Source organism: Pyrus communis, chromosome 13 (assembly GCF_041283825.1).
Source record: "Pyrus communis isolate YQ-2024b chromosome 13, ASM4128382v1, whole genome shotgun sequence".
Classification (NCBI taxonomy): Eukaryota; Viridiplantae; Streptophyta; class Magnoliopsida; order Rosales; family Rosaceae; genus Pyrus; species Pyrus communis.
Genome location: NC_142577.1, coordinates 29,897,166 through 29,914,418, shown reverse-complemented (window position 1 = coordinate 29,914,418; position 17,253 = coordinate 29,897,166). Strand labels below are relative to the sequence as shown.

Here is a 17,253-nt window from a genome sequence, read left to right as displayed (position 1 = left end):
TCCAGAACTCTAATGAATATAATGAAGAATCAAACCTCAAATTCAAAATTCCTTTTCAAACGAAACACTAATCCGAGAATACATATTTCTATCGGTCTCTGAGTTCTCATAAACATATTGCTGGTATTTGTAGATGTTAGCGGGGAATACCTTCAAACGAATCTAAATAGACATGAAAGTTGAACCGAAACAAAAAACTCAAACCAAATCAAACCTTCAAGCAAGTATTGACCTTCAACTACGTCTAGTTCTGTATCCCGTCGGGATAAAAGTATAAATAGAACTTCCTGTTTGTCGCCACCTTATTCTGGAGTAAATTAGCAGAACTTTTCTTCATCATACTCTATTTTGTAAGAGAATAAAAGTCGGTACTTTGCACCGTCAGCTTCTAAACCAGCTTCGCTCATCCTGCTAAGGAAAGATTCTCGGAACTGGAAATCACAGTTCATTCAAAGAAAGAGCTGATAGTCACTGTTAGTTTCTTCAACTCCGATTCCCAAGACTCCACGTTTGGGGACATGACAGCAGCACCAACAGCCAAGGCAACAACTGCAAGGGCCACAGTTTTCTTGCACCCGCTTCCCCGTGATATCTTCCCCAATAATGTCTTACAATACTTGTCTGCTTCCTTGTTGAGCTTTTCTTGGCGTGCATCCTCTGCCTCACCAGCCAATGCCTTCTCATTCTACAAGCATAAAACAAGTTATACTTTGCCCATAGCTAAATCATCTATAAGTTCTGGTAAGATCAAGAAATCCAAAAAAAAATGTTACCTTGCGCCTAAAACTTTTAAGAGCCTCCCTCATAGGATCAAAAGGAGAGAGATTTGCAGAATGTTCTTTCCATTGATTAGAAAGTTTCTTCAGAACAGCAACACTCGCTTCTAAGTTTTCCTCGTAGACCTTGTCCTGTTACCATTTGATGCACAACACAGAAATCAGATTGATAAATTCACCAACGGTGCAGTTTCAAACCCCAAAGATGAATGCAACAATGCTAATGAGAAGTAGAATATCTCACCCACTGCTTAAAGCAATCAGAATGTTGGGTCAAACACCAAATGAAAATTCCAGCTGCTTCATCGGATAGCTCTGGTATACCTGCAAGAGACAGAATTATCTCAATCCCATTTTATGAACCTACGATTTCTCCCTACATAGGAAACAAAAACTACAATACAAAGGAAGTCAAAACAAATTACGTACTTTCTCCTGCAGCTTTGACAGCAAAACTCAATATATGCTGTGAAACTTGTTTCATTGCCTTGCTTCCAGGGGTGCCAGCTAGAGCGACCGCTTTTAGGGTTGGATATATAGCCTCAAACCTTTCAGTGGCCTGTAAAATTATCATGCTTAAGTACAGTGCAATAAAATAAATTTAGTGAATCTTCCCTTAAAACTAATTACCTTTACTCTAGCTGAATGTGCAGGGAAGGTAACTCCCATAAGTATCTCCAATGCAGAAGGTGGCACCAAACGCTCCCCCTTCCTAACAGCACTATTTACTAAAATAGTACGAGCTTTGGGCATAGACAGAATTCTGCAACCAAAGTAACAAATTTCAGTGTTGAAGAATGTAAAGGCAATAAAAAATGTTTGAAGCGATAACTATCTTTTAATACCTCTCCACTAGCTGCAAAACAAGGTCTCGGGACTGTGGATTACTACTTTTTCCACAGACTAAAGGCAACACATTGCGTGCCCATGCATGCAACCCAACGGCGAGGTCCCCTTGACTAGCCTAAACAAGACATATTTGACATCGATTAAATTTAACATTAACATAAGAACTAATGTTCTTTTTTCCATGAAGAAAGATCGTTTAAACCAGTATTATATTGTTAACCACTTACCTGAACTATCATCCATATAGTTATTGGAAGCTTATCTTGTCCTTGATACTTTGAATTTTCTCTCAGTGTTGGCAATATAGTAATCAAGACATCGGGTTTTCTTCGCAATACCATTGCTACAACCACAAATATTGCAACCTGAGAATTCAACAAAGTTCAAGTTTTTATCAGCAGTCAACAAGTACATATTTGTAACATTAACAATGAATCTATCAACCAATTCCTGGACAAGTAAAAGATGAAAGTGAGGAGAGGTGAAATACCTGAGATTTTGAAGACACATTCTGCACAGCCTTCTTGCCCTTCGTGCCAGAAACTTGGCTCGCTAGGTCTGCAAGAATGCTGTCTAAGGACCATAATATAAAAGACCCAAGGGCCTCAACGGAACGCTGGTTGATCCAGTCAACTGATGTCTTATAAACAGCTTCAGAAATATGAGAAAGGGGGATCTGTTAAAGAAAACACCACTAAGTGATTAGGTTGTCCAGGAGCATGCACACTCAAATTGCTTCCACCAATAAGTTATTAAGCCCCATAAAATAGAGTTCACAAGCCAGAGAATTAGTAGAACCAGATAAGTTACTTGCCCTAATTATCCATCTTGCAAATATCAACCTTATCATCACATGCATGTATATTAGAATAAAACGTTCTTTCAACAAATTATAACATTATCCACCAACCGATTCACCTTTGAGGCCATAAATACCACCTCTACCATTACCAGAAATAATACGCACAATCGTTTTCAGGAAGAAGCGAAATTATATTCAGAAGGAAGTATGCTGAAAATCGTAGGAATGATATGGAGAAACCCCAAAAACAACAGACAAACAGCTAATCTCAACTAAACATCCAACAAGATCAAACAAGGATCATATTTGTTCAAATATATATCTAAGGGGAGAAGGTTTCCACAGATTTGTTCGAATATATATCCAAAGAGAAAAACTTTTCGTAGATTTATTTGACTATATATCCAAAGAGAAAAGCTTTCCACGGAATTTTGATCTCATTAATATAAATGACATTAGTAATATGGAACAGAAAAGAGCATCATGCACAATGGTAATGGTTCACAAGCAATTCAACCCCGAAAACAGATATTCAACCATTTAATCAATGCATCAGGTATATAAATGAATAAAATTCAAAACTTACATCGGCAAGCTTGGCCACCGATGACTCCTTGAACATCTTCACCCATGGAAACTGAGAGGCAGACACCGCAGAGAATGCGCGGCCGAAATAGTCCGCGAAACGCATCAGCTGTATGTCCTCCTTCGACTCGTATGAAGCCTTTTGCAATTCACAATCCCCAAATCAATTCAAAAATTTTGGAAATTTAAATCGCATTCAATTGAAAACGAATAGATCAAGCTAGATCAGAGCATAAAACTCACCGAAATGTCAATGAGGAATGCCTCGAGATCGTTTGCCTCGTCGATCTTAGCGGCCGCCTCAGCCACCGTGACCTTAGGCTTCTTCGGCTTCTTAGGCTTGGATTTCTTTGCCTCCTCGGCCTTAACGTTCTGCGCCACAGCTTCGTCATCGCTATTATCCCCATCCTCGTCGTCAGACCTGAGCTTCGATCTCGCCGGAGCAACATCGTCGAGGTCGACATTGGCCCTCTGAGCTTCGAGAATCCGCCGGCGCCGGTCCTCCGACTGTTTCTCCAGCGATCGGAAAACGCCGTTTCCGTTGGCGTTCGCGACGCCGGGGACCAGCTTGTTCTGATTGTTAATTGTTTCCGCGTTCGATTCCTTCTTCTTCCTCGGGCGCTTCGCGGTGACCTTCTGCCAACCGTGGTCGTTGTTGGTGGTGGTATGATGAGTACTGTAATCATTGGCGGCGGTGGATGCGGCGTCGTAATGGTCGCCGTTCCCGATTGATTCGAAAGCTGCAGCGTGATTTTCTTCCATGATTTGATTTGGTTGTCGGTGCTGAATTTTCTCGGGAAAATTGAAAGAAAGAAATCGGAACTGAGAAAATCGAGAGAGAGACGGAGAAGGGAATTCAAGTTCGGTTGGTGGTAGTGAATTTAAGGGCGTTGACTTGATGAATCTGACCCTTGTTTTATATGGAATTACATCGTTACCAACCGTTTGGATTTTGTATTACCAATCTGAAAATAACTAGTAAATTATAAATCAATTAGTCCTAATCTTATTCTTTGTCGGATCAAATCATCCCTAATCCGAAATTAATAGGAATTTGTATACCATACGAACTCTTGCTTAAAGTTGAAATTTTATGAGTTGTACGGTTTAATAACTTTTTTTAAGTAAAACATATATAAGCAAGTCACTTTCACAATGTGTTTTTTGAAATAACAAAATTAATGATGGATGTTAGTTTTCCAGTAAAGTATTTTTATCTTTTTGTACAGGTGAAATAATTTACATTACGCAATTTTATATTTTTTAGATGTAAGATTAAATCAACGAAAATAATGAATTTGTTAAAATAAACATAAATGTGTGAGAAAAAAAAAAAGGCTTGTAATGGTGTAAGATGATTTTTTTAGCAATATTGGGAAAAGAAGGTGTTGTGCTGTCTCACTGTGTGTAATTGATGGATGGTTCATGGCACAATGGCAATGCTTGTGGAGTAATTCATCATCTCTGAGTGACAGACTGTCACGTGACTAATTTGGAAATAAAACAATTTTCCAATTAAATGGAATGCTAATTTTGGTATTCATTATTACCATAACATGCCTAGGGAAAGCATATCTAAACAATTTAGTTTTTTTTTTATGTCCCGTGACTCGTGATACATGAGATGGCGAGAATGACCGGAATGCTCATAGCTTGTGACGTTCAGGCGATCAGATGATCAAACTGAAGGGACTAGTGTGGGTCAAAACATGTTACTCTAATAGGTATCTTGACTAGTTAGCCTTTTTAGTCAGATTGGACTATGCCTTGGTCAGATTGGATTACGCTTCAGTCAGATCAAACTACACATCATTCAAATCGCACTTTGCCTTGGTCAGATCAGGCTAGTTAGATGAAGTCAAAATACCAAGCGAAGTTAGACATAGTAGGCTGGAGTTCATTAAAGATGTTACTTGTCTCCAAACCTAATTCAAGTCAAATTAGGATATTTTGGGGATTCAACGTAATCATAATCTCCTGATTTAATTGGAAACGCTCTTTCAAGATATCTATAAATACTCCAACCTGGTATTTATCAGGGATCTCTGAGATCTTCTCGCTGAGTCTCTCATGGTGGATATACAATTCATATTCTCTACGCCCAACATAGGCTCACATATTATCTCTACAACCTGTTCGTATACGCGTAGACATAGAAAAGCATCTCTTACATGCCTAAGCCAAGGCACCTTCATCAAGAATGCATTATAATAATTGGAGTTTTAACGAAACACTCTCGATACTGCTCACTTTTAACGAAAAAATGACATTTTTACCTTTCTTGATATTATTCACTTATACCTTTATTTGTCATTTTTCATTAAAACTAAAGTTTTTGAGGACTTTCGTTAGTTTTCCTTATAATATACTGCACATCATACAGACTCATTCTCTATAACTACATCAGTGATTTGATTCTCTATCATTAGATACAGTCCGATCTGAATTCAATCACACACTATCCAATCAACCCCATTCTCTTCTCGCCGGAGTTCTAAGTGCTTATAACTGGATTTTGCCGCCGCCCCCAAATGTAGGCGCATTTTATTCCAACATCTACTATTCAAAAAATGAACAGCTTATTAAATAGATTTAACTTTTTTATTAATATTATCGCACGTGGATGAGTGACGTAATATGACTACTGATGTGGGACGAAGACTTGGAGAAAACAATTTGAAACTATTAATATGCTTTGGAATAACAAAGGTTTTGTACTTTAATTAATTAAGAATTTCTTAAGTTATTTCGGGAGTTGTAAGGGTGTCATGGAAACTTGAGGTCTATTAATTTGTAAACGCTTATAAATATTGTATTAGAAAGCCTTGAAGGACAAATTTGAATGAATTAAAATATATTTTGTTTTGTGCAATTGAAGTGAGTGATTTCTCCGTCCCTAATCAAGCATTTGGCTTGGCCGTGTGAGTGAATCCACGATTAGCAACATGAGCGAGCTCCGTTGCCCCTGGTGGTAGCGCTATGCACATCATTTGTGTTCGTCCTCAAAATCAACTCAGTTCCTGTGACTTTTATCTAGAGAATCATACATCACTCGAAAGCTGTGGAAGTCTAGTTTCCAACGCAACAAACCGTGCATGAAACCGAATTTTGTGTGTGCAGATACCGACAAAACACCATAAAGCATTAGTGCTTTCGCGAAAACAAAATTAGTTTTCTTGCGGGTTAGTTTTCGATTTGGTTAAGTATTTCTCGACCTTCATGCCATATATCATTTGAAAGCCCTTCCAGTCTAGTTTCTAATTTCTCAAGCGATTCCTCAATCCATTATTTCTACAAAGCAATATCTACAATTTACTAAAGCATGTTGCTGCCTCCAGTAAATGAGGTTAGATGGGTTCTAGAAACGACTGTCTTCGATTTTTCAGGTGACGATTTTCTAAATCTCAATCTTCCTCCAAATTTTGATCGTTGTCCAGATGGTGCATGTGAGATTTGTTGTGCATGTAATGATGTTGAAAAACGTTCCAACATGGAGTTTGGCACGAAAGGGGAATATATAGAAAGCAGTGATGTAATCGATAACTTGGCCGAATGGGATTCCGTCCCAGTTTATGATCAATACGAGGGCAATGAAGATATGGTTGAAGAGTTCCATGGACAACTATATAATGGAGTACAAGCTCTTAATATCTGTAGCATTCATGATCCTTTTTGGGACAGTTTCATTGCTCAAGATATGAGAGGAGAGGCCTTTGATAGAAGAACTTTTCAACATGATTTGAAATCTCTTGGCTCATTTGAAGAAGTGATTTGGAAGCACTATTCCAAGGTGATTATTTTCACGAAGAAAACATTAATGTGTGCATGGTCTATAGGAACTTGGAAAATTTTGGTGCTAAATTGGGTATTGTGGAACATCTTGGTTGGACATCCAATAGATCGACGAAAAAAAAAAAAAAAAAGGAGACCAAATGAAATTCAAGGACGAATTTTCTTCGAGAAAGGGAGAATGATGCGGGAGGAAGACTTGGAGAAAACAATTTGAAACTATTAATATGCTTTGGAATAACAAAGGTTTTGTATTTTAATTACTTAAGAATTTCTTAAGTTATTTTGGGAGTTGTAAGGGTGTCATGGAAACTTGAGGTCTATTAATTTGTAAACGCTTATAAATATTGTACTAGAAAGCCTTGAATGATAGATTTGAATGAATTAAAATATATTTTGCTTTGTGCAATTGAAGTGAGTGAGTTCTCCTTCCCTAATCAAGCATTTGGATTGGTCGTGTGAGTGAATCCACGATTAGCAACGTGAGCGAGCTATGTTGCCCCTGGTTGAGTGAATCCCAGGTTATCTATTCCCCTCTCCTTGATACCCTTGGTTCTGTCTTGCATCAAGTGGTACCCTAATACCCTATAATTTCTCAGAATTAACGAAGATTTGAAGGGATCTGTGTTCGGTGTGATCAATTTGTAATGAATTTGGTGTATATATGTCGATTTCATTTTGGTAATTAATTTGCTAACAATAGCCGAATTTTGGACAGTTGGATTGATGTAATGGGGGACAACCTTAGCTTAAGAGCCAAAACGGGTGGATAACCTCGCAAAGCAACTCTCGATTGACAACAATTAGGTAATCTTCCCTTTTTTGGTTATTGATTTACTAACTTTTGGACAAAATTTGTAAAATAGTTTAAAAAAAGATATAACAATTTTGATTGAATAAAGTGAATCAAGAACAAACAACACAAGTTAAAACTCCTAATTCAAGTTCAACTCTCAAGAATTTATTTTTTGAGATCACCGACTCGACCGAATAATGAGTGGTGTGATACTTACTGGATACATATTATAAAAGTCGGAATCGGAGACTTTGAGTTGCTGTGCGACTTTGTTGTGTGCTATGTCGGAATTGGGGGTTCGATGTCGTTTTTACTTGTGTTGTCCTCCTTTGTTGTTGTCGTTCGTTTTTAATAACTAAATTATTCATCTTTCGTTAGCAATGCAGCTCTCTGTTTAGTTGGTGAAAGATCTGGGAGAAATTGTTTGAATCAGTTGGTTTATATTTTTTTCAGCTTTTAGGGTTTAGCGTTTAAGGTTTAGGAAAATGCTTGGTTGAACTAAGCCAAATTGTTGCCCTGTCCGTTTGAGCTACAATTTATTCGTTTTTCGCCCCAACTCTGTGAATGCGGGGAAATTTTATTTTTTAAATTATAAACTTTTTAACACACATACCCCACCATTTATATAGTAATGATGTATCATTCCGTGTACCGATCACGTTGGAAAAATCTCTCGTGAATACGAAACAAGGCATTGCCAGTATCAGCTTCTGACTTTTCCTCCATTTGCTCGTCACGTCGCTCACGTTGTCTCCATCTGCATGGACAACCACCGAAGGCACGGCACGGACCTCCCTAAAAATTCACCACCTACCTCCACAGGTATTACCACGTACATGGGCGTACTTATTACTCCTGTTATGCTTTTTAGCTAACGGTTGCGTAAAGAAAACTTCGGAAGCCAAGAAAGAACAGTCCGAGTCTTCTGATGAAGAAGAGTTTGATGCGAATAAATTCTTCTTGTACTATTTTTCCGTGATAATGGATGGGAATTCTCGTAGTGCCCATTATTCATACTGTATGTGAATATGAGGATAACTGAAATACAGAAGTGATTACTCACTCATATCGTAACGATTAGTATTTTTATTCTTATCTTGGAAGGGAACTGTCCAAGCAGATTTTGCTTTCTTTGATCCAAAAACCTGACGACTTTCATGGAGTGAAGCCCTTGCTTCAGACATACCTTGATGATAGGAAAAGGCATAGTCCCGTTTTGTGGTGGTTAGCTTGCTACGCGATCTAGCGGTGCCATTTCGCTATAAATATCTGTAAAGAATGGAATTTGAGTGGTTTTGCAGGCAATATTGGAACAGACCACTGTAGCCTGTAGGAACTGTTGTTAAAATAGAGGCTGACAAAGATAGTTTTCACTCTTGCTACTGCCCTTAACTTGGAAAGATATAAGGCAAGTGATCCATATCTTGTATTCCAGTTATTCTGATATCGTTCTGCCATTTATCCATAGATTGGCGTGTTCTTAGCTTTACGTAGCTTTTTTCCTTCTTTTTTTTTTATCTTTTACAGGTGAAAATTTATCTTTTTGCTCTTCCTCTTCCCACTATTTGGATCCTTCATTGTGTTTATTTGATTCTTATTGGGGCCATAAATGTATTACGGAGGTTAAGGAGTTTCTCCTTAAAGTTGTCAAGAGAAGGATGTGAAAGATGACCTGGGATCGCATTTGGGAAAGGAAGAAAAGAGTGTGGGTCATTTGGTCTCTCAACGGCTGACGAATTTACCACTGCAGCTCTTGCCACCTCTTTATGATGCGGTCTTTGATGAAGTCTCTTGGGATACAGAAGATGACGTTAGATTCAATGATATGGGACTGATAACTTGTGTCTATTTTCATACATGCTCGGAACAAATTCTTCTACATAACTAACATTTATTGTTTCACCTGTTGTAGCCAACAGCGGAGCTCCGGAATTTCTCTCGCTTACATCTATTTATTTTGTTTCTGATGCAAAATTACGGCTGAGGAATGCACACCAGAAAAAGGGTGTGAGTCAGTGACGAGGCAATAATATTTATAAAGCCAGAAGATGACATCTTTCACAAGGTACTGATCATTTGACATCTTTCACAAGGTACTGATCATTTGACATAAGCACTGTTTCATTTGAAATGCTTAAATGCATTTCAGCAGAGCTCTTGGTCCTTCGAATTTCCCTTGCACACTGAGCAGCCAACTCTTGAGGCAAGTAGTAGTATTGGCAACCTGTTCGTAAAACTAATCCACTAATGCTTCACTAGCACACCACTAAAGAAATAAAGGGATCTGGACATTTCAAAATATATTCTGAAGAGACGGAAGATATCCCACGGCCAGTTAATCCAATCAAGGGGAAGGGAATGAGCTGGTGGAGAGAATGCCCTTAGCTATTTCATCTGTTACCCTCTTGCTGAAATAACCGGTCATACTGAATGTCTAAGCTCTGCTCTTGTTCGAGAATTAACTGTGATGCAATTGAATCACCCAGCGCTCGATCAAGGACTGGCGGATGGACCAACCCGGCCAACCTACTTGTTGACATGAGGGCGGACATTTCAAAATATATTCTGAAGTTACTATATGATATGTAACGAGGATCGGACAGAAAAGGAGGAAAACTACCTCGTTGGTATTATGTCCACACTTCGCTCAAATAGGTCTTGGCATTTTCACGACACATATACTAAAGTACCTTATGCTGAAGACATTCAAACTCTAAAACAAATATGTCTAGCTATTGGTGGTGCAATTAAGGTTGATTTCGTGGTTGCATTGTAGCTAAGAAACTATCAGCAAATGGGGTTGGTCATGGATGTTAAAGCAGACCAGATCCCAACGTTCCGACAACAGTTAAAATCTGTAGTAGATGAATCACGATTCTAACCGAAAGGTTAAGCAAATTCTTTAAGTAAGTGCCTTATTTATCATCTCTAAACTCGTCTTTAACGGATGCATGGTTACTGAGATCATCCTAGCTGCATTATCTCGTTGCATGTGTTGCAGGTGCCAAATTTTGATGTCTTTCCGCGGGTGACTGAGACGGTCCCTCGCCAGGTTTACCAAGAAAAGGTGAAGCAATGAAAGGTAGACATGCATCGAGGAACTTGTCATAGACTCACTCATCTTTGAGATTCTGTCTGAATCGAAAAGGAAATGGCAAAACTACGAAACCATCTGCATTTTCTTGGAAGTGGAACTTAGGTATAAGACCAAAGATGAGCACCATTTTCCTACAAGTATTGTGTTAGTTTGAAATCTTTTGGCGATAAGAACAATATACATGGATTGTTTTGTTTGAAGTTCTATCCACATAGATAGCACATAATTACATACACAATGTAGTCGATTCCTTCTAACAAAAAAAAAAAATGAAAAAGAAAAAAACCCCTTACTCAATTATTTTTTCAAATTTAATTTAATTTTTTATATTTTTATTAAAATTGATATTATTATTTGAAGCTAGATTAAGAAGTTGAATACGATTTGAACTTGGAATACAGTTAACTAATGATGGAGAAAAATTAAGTAAAAAGTTTTTAACTAAAAATAGAAAGCACCCTCATCAATTATGAGCACTCGAATGCAATAATTTATTTTGAAAAGGGTAGTGCTTCACATGGATGCTCAATTGATTTTAGTGTATGATATTGTATACATGAGTACTCATCAAATGATTAAAACTTTATGTTACGTCATTGGTTTAATGAATAACGTATGTAATCATAAAATGATTTTTTTTTCTTTTTACATAAAAAATGTACTTAAGGAATCGATCTTTAATTTTCACATTTACTTGTAAAGTTAACTCTAATGGTCAATGTTTAATGTGTGCGACAATCTATGTCAATCAGTAAGTCAAATTGAGACCTCAAATTAAATAGTGACAATTATCACTAGGTCAAATGCTTGATATTATTTTACGAGCATATCTTATATGAATTCAGTGTAAATTATCTTATTATTTATATTAAAAAAAACAAATCTAAATAAATTATAATTATACAATCAATAATTGAGTTTTCTCTGCTGTGCCTGCATTATTTGGGCACATCTGTCGTCCCTTCTTCTTGTTTTTTGGCCGTAATTCAATCCATGCGGTTCTTACTCAATAATTGACCATTGGCAGTTGAAGGAATTCATAATTTTCTTTGCTGGGCCTCTTAATTTTCCGAAGTTTATACTTATTGGAGCGATAATTTAATGTAATTACACAACATTTTTTAACAAATAGACTTAAATTTGAATATTGAGACATGGCACACTGTCTTAGCCCAACTTATCTACATCAGATCTTCACGTATCACAAGGTTAAGTTTCCGTCTTTCTTAATCATAGTTTTAAGAACCAAAATCACCCATAAATGATAAAACATCTCACATTGACGCAAAAACTTGCACCTTGGGTTTTAACAGATGGGTGACATTTATAAGAAATTTTTCATTGTGATCGGAACACAGGAGGTATATCATGTGTTTTTATATAAGTCGTGAAAATTTTTATTTTTTAAGTTATTAACTTTTGAACACACATATCTCATGATTTGTATAATGACATATGATGTACCAACTCATATACTGGTCAAAAAATATCTCCACATTTATTGAACCTCATTGGCTGCACGACTTCAAAGCTCGACAGCTTTTTAGTGATCTGGCTTAAGCGTTATTTGGTGTTATTAATTCTAAAGCAATCATAATTTTACCTAAATTTATGTACCATGCATATGATTGTATCCGATTCGGCCACATTAATTATGAAAACTAATAGAAATTTTTACTGCGTTGAGAAACATTGTTTGGAACACCAAGCGATAATGTTACATCCCACATCGTTCATAGGAGTGAATAAGTCTTATATGTATATTCACATCTCTATTTAGCACGATGCCTTTTGGGAGCTCACTGGCTTCGGAATTCATCGGAACTCTGACTCTGAAGTTAGCGAGTTCGCGCGAGAGCACTCCCATGATGGGTGACCTACTGTGAAGTTCTCGTGTGAGTTCTTAGAAACAAAACCGTGAGGGCATGGTCGGGGTCCAAATCGAATAATATCGTGTTACAGTGGAGTCAAATCCGGGATGTGGCGGGGTCGGGGCTGGGATGTGACAGATAATACAATTGGTTGGAATTTTTTTTCTCTCTAAGTTTTTAACCATTTGCATTATTACATCAAGTGTAATCGGATCGTATTTTTGACACTCTGAACAATATTTAGTCAATTAATAGCAAAACACAACCAAATTAAGAGATGCATTAACTTTTCAACGCGGCAATCACTTATCTTAATCCGCGTAATCTCATCGTGTCTACATCTTAATTCACTTAATTAAGTGCACATCAAGCCACCAAAACAATAATCAACAGCTTTAATAATAATACTTAATGGACGTGTCCTTGTTAAAGGAACAGTGCTCTCTTCCTTTGACCTTTAACTTAGTAAAAGTAAATCCCAGTAATCAACTAATCTTTTAACTCAAATGACATAACGTGGCTTTTCTTTTCGATGTGACAATTGCGAGTTGGGTTACACATCAGAATTTAATCGTTAAAATGGTAAAGTAATTTATCATTTTTCTACGCAAAGTGATTAGAAAAGCCAAACCCTAATAGAATGCTCCATGCCTGTGTAAACAAAATGATGATAACAATACCTTCAATTTAATAGTTTAAACATTCTTCACAATGTAATAGAAAAACCAAAACGATAAAAGTACTCTAACTTTAATAAACAATGGATCAAAATACTTTTGACAAAAGTTGAAAGTATTTTTGTCGTTTTATCCTTATGTAATGAAAATCTTTCACAAAATGACTAAAATGATTGATGGTGAATAAACTCATAGACTACTTCTATTAATTTTAAATTTCATAACTAAAGTGATGAGTTATATATATATATATATATATATATTGCTTTCATGTTTTCTATCAGTTTGATTTTCTTTTGACTTGTGTTGAAACGTGAAAGTAGTAAAAAGTAAACCCAAAAATTACTATCTTAATAATAACATCATATCTAGATGGGAGGATGCTTGAACCAAGAAAAATTTGAAACTGCCCCCAACTTACAACCAAATCACGTGCCTATAGCAGTAAAAAAGAATCAAGGGCAGCAGGGGATCACTAGAATAATATGAGGTTGCAGAGCCTGCGATCATTTTTTTTATTTTTCCCAATAAATAAATAAAAAGAAAAATTAATGAAAAATGTTTGAAAATTTAGAGATTTAATGATAAAAATAAAATGAAGGATAAAATAAATAGTATCATAATTAATTCTTTAGTGTAAAAATATTATTTTTCGTTAAAATTTTCTAAATAAAAAGAGGTAAAAAATGTAAAATAATTTTGTTCAAGTTTACCTGTTTGTGTTTGAGGTGTAGTACTGATGGTTGTTGTTGGACTTGGATTGTCTGCCCTCTCATCCCATACTTTTCTCATCTTCTCTTATTTATATGGTCACGGTTAAACCACGTCAATATTTTATATTCTCATTGATTTTTGTCTTATTATTTCTATAAAAAAATCAATATAAAATGTTAACGTGGTTTAACCGTGACCATAAAATATGGAGGGGATGAGAAGGGTATGGGATAGGGATGGAAGACAATCCAGGTCTGGTTGGGAGACCTGGATTGTCTGCCCTCCCCATCCCATACCCTTCATGTCTCCTTTTATTTCTGTGGTCATGGTTTACCACATCAACATTTTATATTTTTATTGTTTTTTGTTTTATTATTTCTATAAAAAATCAATATAAAATATTAACGTAATTTAATCGTGATCATAGAAAATAAGAAATGATGGAAAAGGTAAGAGATAGGATCACAGACAGTCCAGGTCCAGGTCCGGTTGTTGTTTGCCCGCGTACTTCATTGGAGGTCGCGCCCCCATCACGGAGCACCTTTTTTAATATTTATGTTTCTAATTTTATATTTATTTCAACATTCAAAAAATAAAGAAAAATTAGAAAATAAAAATATTATAACTGGCAAAGAGGGCTAGCTGGTAGTGGTGGTAGTGAAAAACCAAGCAAACGCCCCTCCTTCCCCAATCCTCAATGCTCAGATTCCTCGCCCATTCCTAGCGCTCTTTCATTTCCGAGCCCTACCCATTTCTCGACTCGGAATTTGTTGCAAACCCAATTCAACAAAATTGGAAATTGATTCAGAAAAATGAAAGGGGAGCATCAGATTCATCAGCTGAATCAGTATCCGCTGCCGCAGCAGCATCCAGACCCGTCCATGGCTTCCACCTCTGCCGGGGTCGACTTCGGCAAGGCCAAGATGTGGCCGGACGAATCCCAGAGAATGGACGGTGGGATGGACGAGCTTCTGGCGGTGTTGGGGTACAAGGTTCGGTCTTCGGACATGGCGGATGTTGCTCAGAAGCTTGAGCAGCTTGAAGAATTTATGGGTTGTGCTCAGGAAGATGGACTCTCTCAGCTCGCTTCTGACACCGTTCACTATAACCCGTCGGATCTGTCGACGTGGCTCGAGACCATGATCTCCGAGATTAACGTCCCGCCGCCTAATTTCGATCCTTTAATGGGCGGCGCCGTCGCTGGGATACAGCCTAGTCAGCAGCAAGTCCAGCTCGTTGACGACCCGTTTTTAGCTCCGGCAGAGTCGTCCATCACCACTGTCGATTTCCCAGATCATCGGAAGAGCAAATCCATTAGCACATCACCCACCCAAAATGTATTCGAAGACTGCAACTCTTCTTCCAGCTACTATGACTTCAAATCCATCCCCGGAAACGCCGTGTTCACCAAAACCCGCCCCGATTCTTCCTCGCGGGAGCCCAAGCGTCTCAAATCCTCATCCGGGTCTTCTCCCTCCGACCTCCTCTTTAACCGCCCCGCCGCCTCCTCCCTTCCACAACCACAACAACCCATCTCCCTCCCCGCCCCCGCCGAGTCATCATCAACCCGCCCAGCCCTCCTGGTTGACTCCCAGGAAAACGGAGTCCGACTCGTCCACGGCCTCATGGCCTGTGCGGAAGCCGTCCAGCAGAACAACTTCAACCTCGCCAAAGCCCTGGTGACCCAGATCGGCTACCTGGCAGGTTCACAAGCAGGTGCCATGCGTAAAGTCGCCACCTTCTTCGCCGAAGCCCTGGCCCATCGAATCTTCAGAGTCTACCCTCAGCCGCCGATCGACCACTCCTTCTCCGACATGCTGCAGATGCACTTCTACGAGACCTGCCCCTACCTGAAATTCGCCCACTTCACCGCCAATCAAGCCATCCTCGAATCCCTACAAGGCAAAACCAGAGTCCACGTCATCGATTTCTCCATGAACCAGGGGATGCAGTGGCCCGCTCTGATGCAGGCGTTGGCGCTTCGACCCGGCGGCCCGCCCGCTTTTCGGCTCACGGGTATAGGGCCGCCGTCTTCGGATAACTCTGACCACCTTCAGGAAGTGGGATGGAAACTCGCCCAATTGGCTGAAACCATCCACGTTGAGTTTGAATACAGAGGATTTGTGGCAAACAGCTTGGCCGATCTCGACGCGTCGATGCTCGAACTCAGACCGAGTGAGGTTGAATCTGTGGCGGTCAACTCGGTCTTCGAGTTGCACAAGCTGCTAGCCCGACCCGGCGCGATTGAGAAGGTGCTTTCAGTGGTGAAGCAAATGAAGCCGGAGATCCTGACCGTGGTGGAGCAGGAGGCGAACCACAACGGTCCTGTTTTTATGGACCGGTTCAACGAGTCGCTCCACTACTACTCGACCCTGTTTGACTCGCTGGAGGGGTCGGCGAACAGCCAGGATAAGGTGATGTCGGAGGTTTATTTGGGGAAGCAAATCTGCAACGTAGTGGCGTGCGAAGGGTTGGACCGGGTGGAGAGGCACGAGACGTTGACCCAGTGGAGAGCCCGGTTCGACTCGGCAGATTTCGTCCCCGTTCATCTCGGGTCGAACGCGTTCAAGCAAGCGAGTATGCTGCTGGCGTTGTTCGCCGGCGGAGATGGATATCGGGTGGAGGAGAACGACGGGTGTCTGATGTTGGGCTGGCACACTCGCCCGCTCATTGCCACCTCGGCGTGGAAAGCCTCTTCCAACTCGGTCATGGCTCACTGAGTCGAGTAGCGAGTTGGGTCAACTTTTCAAAAACTTAAATCCTTTTTTTGGGTGCCAACCAAGCAAACCCTAGTGATGGTGGTGGGGTTACCAAATGTGACATATGTCTGTGGTACTGAGCTGGATGCGATCAGGAGATTGAGATTGGGACACCCAAAGAGGACCACCATTTAGGCCCATTAGCAAAATGTTCGGTTGAGAACACCATCAGCCTCTTTCTTTTTACCTTTTTTTTTTTACTTCAATTTGTTAGGGGTTATTTCTGTGTAGCAAGAGGTGGATGTGTACGAATGTTTATATTTCATACATAGGTTGGTGGTAAAAATAAATTCAATTACTCTTTTTGACAATTATTGCCTCACGTGGGCACGTCAAAGTGGTTAAGAGTGTTTAGCTTGTATTTGAAGTCAGTGTGTTTGAAACATGCTTCGTTGACATTGTATGTGTTGATTTGGCGAGGCTAAGAGACTTATAATTGAAGTAGTGAAGCGTGTTTAGTCTGAATCTCTCCAAAGTCCTATGTTTGAATCAAGCTCGACGAAATGACGGAAAATGACTTATAACTTAAGCGATTAAG

The 17,253-nt window shown here is 39.0% G+C and overlaps 2 protein-coding genes and 1 pseudogene across 2 annotated transcripts; 2 read left to right on the top strand and 1 right to left on the bottom strand.

Moving 5' to 3' along the window:
- Nucleotides 1-19: 19 nt before the first annotated feature.
- LOC137737221 (uncharacterized) lies at nucleotides 20-4,091 on the bottom strand. The gene is made up of 10 exons (XM_068476644.2): nucleotides 3,256-4,091; nucleotides 3,014-3,151; nucleotides 2,116-2,301; nucleotides 1,853-1,990; nucleotides 1,622-1,740; nucleotides 1,407-1,539; nucleotides 1,206-1,335; nucleotides 1,021-1,100; nucleotides 774-908; nucleotides 20-685 (listed from the first exon to the last, which is right to left on the bottom strand). Exons 1-10 carry the CDS (start codon nucleotides 3,772-3,774, stop codon nucleotides 446-448), a joined length of 1,818 nt encoding a protein of 605 aa, XP_068332745.2. The 5' UTR covers nucleotides 3,775-4,091; the 3' UTR covers nucleotides 20-445.
- A 2,411-nt stretch (nucleotides 4,092-6,502) lies between these two features.
- Nucleotides 6,503-10,894, top strand: LOC137736392 (protein BCCIP homolog; annotated as a pseudogene).
- A 3,542-nt stretch (nucleotides 10,895-14,436) lies between these two features.
- LOC137737152 (DELLA protein GAIP-B) lies at nucleotides 14,437-17,026 on the top strand. The gene has a single exon (XM_068476544.2). The coding sequence runs from the start codon at nucleotides 14,769-14,771 to the stop codon at nucleotides 16,674-16,676; it is 1,908 nt and encodes a 635-aa protein (XP_068332645.2). The 5' UTR covers nucleotides 14,437-14,768; the 3' UTR covers nucleotides 16,677-17,026.
- The last annotated feature ends 227 nt before the right edge of the window (nucleotides 17,027-17,253 follow it).

What these genes read in the sequence shown, in the direction of transcription:
- LOC137737221 (XM_068476644.2), bottom strand. Translation starts at nt 3,774, where the DNA reads ATGGAAGAAAATCACGCTGCAGCTTTCGAATCAATCGGGAACGGCGAC. An exon ending in ATGTGTCTTCAAAATCTCAG is followed by an intron (nt 1,991 to 2,115) that starts GTATTTCACCTC and finishes TTGAATTCTCAG; the next exon opens with GTTGCAATATTTGTGGTTGT. An exon ending in TTAAAAGTTTTAGGCGCAAG is followed by an intron (nt 686 to 773) that starts GTAACATTTTTT and finishes TTATGCTTGTAG; the next exon opens with AATGAGAAGGCATTGGCTGG.
- LOC137737152 (XM_068476544.2), top strand. Translation starts at nt 14,769, where the DNA reads ATGAAAGGGGAGCATCAGATTCATCAGCTGAATCAGTATCCGCTGCCG.